Source organism: Seriola dumerili, unplaced genomic scaffold (genome assembly GCF_002260705.1).
Source record: "Seriola dumerili isolate Sdu_G_001 unplaced genomic scaffold, Sdu_1.0 BDQW01000012.1, whole genome shotgun sequence".
Classification (NCBI taxonomy): domain Eukaryota; kingdom Metazoa; phylum Chordata; class Actinopteri; order Carangiformes; family Carangidae; genus Seriola; species Seriola dumerili.
In genome coordinates this window covers 2117102-2124601 of record NW_019174267.1, presented here as the reverse complement: position 1 = coordinate 2124601, position 7500 = coordinate 2117102, and the positions used below count along the sequence as shown (strand labels likewise).

Below are 7500 nucleotides of genomic sequence, written 5' to 3'. Positions count from 1 at the left end.
AGCTTCCCTGAAACACATGTGGACTCAGGTGAGACTCCCTGGTCTCTGCTGGTTCACTGAAACAAGCAGCTCTGTAGTCATCCTAGACAGACCTGATCAGAACTGAACAGTCCTGAACAGTTCTGCATTGCTAGTCTTGAACAGTCCTGGACCCAGCTCTTCTTCTTTTTCTGCAGCAGTTTGTTTTATCAGTGGAGTTAAACCTTAAACAGCCGTTAAACCAACGTGTTATCATCTGACGGCAGGTTTAATCTCTCTCACACTCACACACACTCACACACACTCACACTCTCACACACACACACTCACACACACACTCACACATACATACACACACTCACACACACTCTCACACACACACACACACTCACACACACACTCACACTCTCACACTCACACACACACACTCACACTCACATTCACACACTCTCTCACTCACACACACACAGCTGAACTCTGTCTGATGATGTCATCATGTTCTCTGATTACCTCACATTACTGTTACACTCCTGTTGATTCTTATTTTATTTTGAAGTTGAAGTGTGTGATCTTATTCTGAAGGTCTCTCCCATACCTAGACTGAGGACTCAGGACTCAGTCAGTACTCACCGATCTGTCCGGCCTTCACTTTGAAGGGAACATCAAACTCACTCTGAAACACAAACACACACACTGTTATCATTACAGCTCAATACTTGGTTGATAACTGATCCGCTGATTGGAGGAATATTGATGTGTCTGTGTTTGGGGGGGGGGGGGGGGGGGCAGGTTCAGGACTTACCAGAGCGTTCTCCTTCACCTTCAGGTTCTCCAGAACAACATTTCCTGCAGAAGAAGAAACAGTTTAATTAAAGGACCAATAGTCATGTAACCGTGTGAACACATGAATGTGTGAACAGGTACATGATGTTTCTGATGGACGTGATGATACACGACCCTCATTCTGTGTGAATCTGAAGATTATCTGAAGGTAATAATCAATAGGCTTATTGATTAGTCTTTAAACTGATCCAGGTTATTTTCCATCATGAACACTCAGCAGCTCAGAGCTGTCAGCTGATTGGTGGAGCCAGCTGTGAGGTGTCATGTGTCTGAGGTATGACCTACAGGAGTTTCCCTCCAACATGTGTGACACAAAGCCAATAACATTACAGAGGAATCCAACCTGTTGGACAGGTGCAGCTTTACAACATGTCCGATCATAACCACCTGTCATCAACATAATACATAAACTGACTTAACTCTGTGTAATAATATACATCTGTTTAGTGAATGTGAACACATGAGCATGTGAACACATGGACATGTGAACACATGAACACAAGAGCATTTGAACACATGCGCATGTGAACCCGCGCGCATGTGAACACACAAACAGATTTGTATTTGTTCTGTGGAGATGAACGTGTTTTTGTTTTTGTTTTGTTTGAGAATTAAATTCTCTCCATCATCGTCTTGTTTTCTTTGAGTCCACTTCCTGTCTGATGTCGGTGTGGTTGGAGGGAGGGCGGTTGTTTATTCCTGCTGACCCGATTACTGACGTTCTGTGACGGTGAAATTATCACGCCAGACCTCATTTGAACAGCCTCTAATTAAAAGAGAATGAGTTCGCTGGTGGATGTAAAACATGAAAACGAATGACTGGATGGTTTCTCTCTTCGTCGTGAGCCGTTTTCCACTTCGGCAAACATTGAATCAGCCAACAACCCCTCTAATTAACAAAACATTATATTTACAACCACAACAAATCACTCGTTTCCGTTAACGTCGCGCTCGCTTTTGGCGGAGATATGGCGGGAACAACCAGCGAAGCTTTGACTAAAATTAACATTTAATCGAAACAAAGGCTGGTTTGTTGTTTAGATTAATGCCGACACTAAGAACTGACCCTGTGCTTGTGTTAGATGTTCGGAAATGTTCTACGGCACGTTTATAATAGTACAGAAAGCGATGACTTTTAAAGTATGATATTTCTGAACGAAGTCTGGCATTGCTCCGCGTATTACCGCGGCAGCTGCTAGCTAGCTGCTGAGCTCACCTCCCCAGATCCCGATCTTGAGCTGAGACTTGTCCAGGTTCTCCACGTAGTCTCCGATGAACCTGTTGAGCAGGTCACTGACCAGAGACTCGAAGACCATGGTTGAAAGCTCCGGACTGGACCCTGCTGCAGGGTCACCGTGAGTCGGATTTCATCTGATTTCCGGTTCAGATGATGATAGTACTCAAGGATCGACTGTCTCTGGGATCGACCTTGTTTGATTAGTGCTGTCTGTGTATGGACAGCAGCGTGTGTGAGAGAGAGCATCGATCAGTCAGCTGATGGAGGGTGTGTCTGTTTAAAACACACACACACACACACACACACACACACACACACACACACACACACACACACACACACACACACACACACACACACAGGTGGTAGAGCAGGTTGTCTGTGATTGCAAGGTTGGTGCTGAAGTGTCTGTGTATGCACATACTTCAACTGATGATGATGATTAGTCTTTGTGTTTACACAGACATGATGAAGACTTCACTGTCTCTGACTCTTCATCAAACAGAGGTCAGCCGTCGTTCAGCCGTCGTTCAGCCGTCGTTCAGCCGTCGTTCAGCCAGCCGTTTGTGTTGATCACAAATGAAGAGCTGCTGTTTCTGTCTGCCAGTGTGTTTCAGATCAAACCACCAGAGGGCGCCAGAGTCTGTACATCTAATGTGCCCTCAGTGAGCACTTTATTAGGAACACCACACTAACACTGGGTAGTTCCTCAGTTTTTCATGTCATGGATCCACCAGAGACTCTGCTCCATGCTGACATCATCATCATCATCATCATCATCATCATCATCATCATCATCATCATCATCATCATCACATAATTTCTGCAGATTTGTCATCTGCAGATTCCTGCTGCCATTGTCCTGTTCTACCACATCCCAAAGGTGTTATACTGGATCCGGGTCTGGAGACTCAGATAGACTGAGACATTCAGACCATGATTGATTGATTGATTGATTGATATTAAGAACAAAACATTCCCCACACCATCACACCACCTCGACCAGCCTGGGCTTTGTTGGGTCCATGGGTCCGGACTCTGACCATCTGCTTCCTCAGCACAAATTCAGATCCATCAGACCAGGTCTTCACCTTTCCAGGGTTGGTGAGACTCAGGTTTCTGGTTTTGCTGACAGGAAGTGGAACTTGACGTGGTCTTCTGCTGTTGTAGGTTGGACGTGTTGTTCACTCTGAAGCTTTTCTGCTCACCAGAGATGTAAAGAGTGGTCATCTGAGTGATCATAGCCTTTCTGACCTCTGACCTCTCTGTCTCAGTTTATTGTGTATTTACAGTCTGAGCTCTTTGTATCTGACAGTTTGTCTGTTTTTAAATCTGAGGTAACGAGACTCAGTGTTTCACTTCCTCCCTCATCAAACATTATAAGGGCTGATTTTATTGTGAAAGGTCACACATTTTATTATACTGCTGTGTGAACATCAGTTGTAATCAGTGTTCAGTGTCGGAGGTAGCTCAGACTGGACTCTGATCAGATCAAGACCAGCTTTTTGAAACTGATCCTGGTTCAGTTTGATGGATCAGGACAGGCTTTTCACAATAAGAGCTGTTCAAACATATTCATGTTTCTTCATGTTTATAAAAACTCATCTCACTGGCTGATGACACTCCACAATGACCTCCAGTGTTCATCTGCAATACAGCAACTCACCTGTTAACCCTACATTGTTACCACGGTAACAGCCCAACAGGAACGTACCTCAGGCTGAAACAGGAAGTGTGTGTAGTTTGTTGTTGGTCTGATAAGGACAAACACGTTAATCAGAGTGATTTCCTCCTGATGGTCTTTAATCAGTAGAGTGCAGCTGTGATGTCACTGTTCAGAGAATCACTGCCATGTTTTTAGAGAGAGGATGAGGAGGAAGAAGATTGACGATAATAGAAGAAGCATGAACTGAGCAGCTGAAGCGGCTGATCTAATGTTCTCCAATCGAACAGAGAGAGGATCATTAGTGAGACGAGCTTTGACAAACACAGGGTTAATGACTCGGGACGTTCTGTCCAGTAGCTGATGGAACAACAGTGAGGACGCTTAATATAGATTAACATAGAATGCAACCATCATCAGTAAGAGGTCATATCAACATGAACACTGTGTGAATACATGAATCAATGAAATGGTTAATATGTGTCTGCATAGTCAACAGTTCAGCATCAGTTCAGTCAAAGCCAGATATTTATTTACTTATTTATTATTTAACTTGAGAACACAAGAGAAACTGTCAGTCTGATCTTCACACATCACAACAACAACAACAACAACAGCAAAAACAAAGACAGCTACAACAACACTCATGTTTTGTCGGTTTTTTAAGTCCTTTATTTGATGTGTGGATGTTTGTGTGTGTGTCGTGGTGGTGGTGGTGGTGGTGGTGGGGGGGGGGGGGCTGTCATCAGCCAGTGAGATGAGTTTTTATAAACATGAAGAAACATGAATATGTTTGAACAGCTCTTATTGTGAAAAGCCTGTCCTGATCCATCAAACTGAACCAGGATCAGTTTTCAAAAAGCTGGTCTTGATCTGATCAGAGTCCAGTCTGAGCTACCTCCGACACTGAACACTGATTACAACTGATGTTCACACAGCAGTATAATAAAATGTGTGACCTTTCACAATAAAATCAGCCCTTATAATGTTTTGATGAGGGAGGAAGTGAAACACTGAGTCTCGTTACCTCAGATTTAAAAACAGACAAAACTGTCAGATACAAAGAGCTCAGACTGTAAATACACAATAAACTGAGACAGAGAGGTCAGAGGTCAGAAAGGCTATGATCACTCAGATGACCACTCTTTAACATCTCTGGTGAGCAGAAAAGCTTCAGAGTGAAAACACGTCCACCTACACAGCAGAAGACCACGTCAAGTTCCACTTCCTGTCAGCAAAACCAGAAACCTGAGTCTCACCAACCCTGGAAAGGTGAAGACCTGGTCTGATGGATCTGAATTTGTGCTGAGGAAGCAATGATGGTCAGAGTCCGGACCCATTGGACCCAACAAAGCCCAGGCGGTCGAGGTGGTGTGATGGTGTGGGGAATGTTTGTTCTTAATATCAATCAATCAATCAATCAATCAATGGTCTGAATGTCTCAGTCTATTCTGAGTCTCCAGACCCGGATCCAGTATAACACCTTTGGGATGTGGTAGAACAGGACAATGGCAGCAGGAATCTGCCAGATGACAAATCTGCAGAAATTATGTGATGATGAATGATGATGATGATGATGATGATGATGATGATGATGATGATGATGATAATGTCAGCAATGGAGCAGAAGATCTCTGGTGGATCCATGACATGAAAAACTGAGGAAACTACCCAGTGTTAGTGTGGTGTTCCTAATAAAGTGCTCACTGGGGCACATTAGATGTACAGACTCTGGCGCCCTCTGGTGGTTTGATCTGAAACACACTGGCAGACAGAAACAGCAGCTCTTCATTTGTGATCAACACAAACGGCTGTGCTGAACGACGGCTGAACGACGGCTGAACGACGGCTGAACGACGGATGTTTGTTTGATGAAGAGTCAGAGACAGTGAAGTCTTCATCATGTCTGTGTAAACACAAAGACTAATCATCATCATCAGTTGAAGTATGTGCATACACAGACACTTCAGCACCAACCTTGCAATCACAGACAACCTGTCTCTACCACCTGTGTGTGTGTGTGTGTGTGTGTGTGTGTGTGTGTGTGTTGGTGTGTGTGTGTGTGTGTGTGTGTGTGTGTGTGTTTGTGTGTGTGTGTGGTTTGTTAACAGACACACCCTCCATCAGCTGACTGATCGATGCTCTCTCTCACCACGTCATCTGCTGTCCTACACAGACAGCACTAATCAAACAAGGTCGATCCCAGAGACAGTCGATCCTTGAGTACTATCATCACTCTGAACCGAAATCAGATGAAATCCGACTCACGGTGACCCTGCAGCAGGGTCCAGTCCGGAGCTTTCAACCATGGTCTTCGAGTCTCTGGTCAGTGACCTGCTCAACAGGTTCATCGGAGACTACGTGGAGAACCTGGACAAGTCTCAGCTCAGATCGGGATCTGGGGAGGTGAGCTCAGCAGCTAGCTAGCAGCTGCCGCGGTAATACGCGGAGCAATGCCAGACTTCGTTCAGAAATATCATATTTAAAAGTCATCGCTTTCTGTACTATTATAAACGTGCCGTAGAACATTTCCGAACATCCACAAGCACAGGGTCAGTTCTTAGTGTCGGCATTAATCTAAACAACAAACAGCCTTTGTTCGATTAAATGTTAATTTTAGTCAAAGCTTCGCTGGTTGTTCCCGCCATATCTCCGCCAAAAGCGAGCGCGACGTAACGGAAACGAGTGATTTGTTGTGGTTGTAAATATAAATGTTTTGTTAATTAGAGGGGTTGTTGGCTGATTCAATGTTTGCCGAAGTGGAAACGGCTCACGACGAAGAGAGAAACCATCCAGTCATTTCGTTTTCAATGTTTTACATCCACCAGCGAACTCATTCTCTTTTTAATTAGAGGCTGTTCAAATGAGGTCTGGCGTGATAATTTCAACCGTCACAGAACGTCAGTAATCGGGTCAGCAGGAATAAACAACCCCCTCCTCCAACCACACGACATCAGACCAGGAAGTGGACTCAAGATAAGAAAAACAAGACGATGATGGAGAGAATTTAATTCTCAACAAAACAAAAACAAAAACCATCTCATCTCCACAGAAACAAATACAAATCTGTTTGTGTGTTCACATGCGCGCGGGTTCACAATGCGCATGTGTTCAAATGCTCTTGTGTTCATGTGTTCACATGTCATGTGTTCACATGCTCATGTGTTCACATTCACTAAACAGATGTATATTATTACACCAGAGTTAAGTCAGTTTTATGTATTATGTTGATGACAGGTGGTTATGAATCGGCATGTTGTAAAGCTGCACCTGTCCAACAGGTTTGGATTCCTCTGTAATGTTATTGGCTTTGTGTCACACATGTTGGAGGGAAACTCCTGTAGGTCATACCTCAGACACATGACACCTCACAGCTGGCTCCACCAATCAGCTGACAGCTCTGAGCTGCTGAGTGGTTCATGATGGAAAATAACCTGGATCAGTTTAAAGACTAATCAATAAGCCTATTGATTATTTACTTCAGATAATCTTCAGATTCACACAGAATGAGGGTCGTGTATCATCACGTCATCAGAAACATCATGTACCTGTTCAACACAATTCATGTGTTCACACGGTTACATGACTATTGGTCCTTTAATTAAACTGTTTCTTCTTCTGCAGGAAATGTTGTTCTGGAGAACCTGAAGGTGAAGGAGAACGCTCTGGTAAGTCCTGAACCTGCCCCCCCCCCCCCCCCCAAACACAGACACATCAATATTCCTCCAATCAGCGGATCAGTTATCAACCAAGTATTGAGCTGTAATGATAACAGTGT

General features: G+C 44.1%; 1 protein-coding gene and 1 pseudogene across 2 annotated transcripts in view; one reads left to right on the top strand and one right to left on the bottom strand.

Moving 5' to 3' along the window:
• The window catches only part of vps13c (vacuolar protein sorting 13 homolog C), a 54595-nt gene extending 52408 nt beyond the window's left edge, over positions 1 to 2187 (bottom strand). For both annotated transcript variants that reach the window (XM_022750682.1, XM_022750691.1), the window contains exons 1-4: positions 2039 to 2187; positions 782 to 825; positions 610 to 652; positions 1 to 7 (exon numbers count right to left, since the gene is read on the bottom strand). The exon at positions 1 to 7 is cut by the window's left edge and continues 89 nt beyond it. In XM_022750682.1, the coding sequence (XP_022606403.1) occupies positions 1 to 7; positions 610 to 652; positions 782 to 825; positions 2039 to 2138 (194 nt within the window). In that variant the 5' untranslated portion in view covers positions 2139 to 2187. The remainder of the gene's footprint in view (positions 8 to 609; positions 653 to 781; positions 826 to 2038) is intronic.
• A 3842-nt stretch (positions 2188 to 6029) lies between these two features.
• Positions 6030 to 7500, top strand: part of LOC111225254 — a 3520-nt pseudogene continuing 2049 nt past the window's right edge.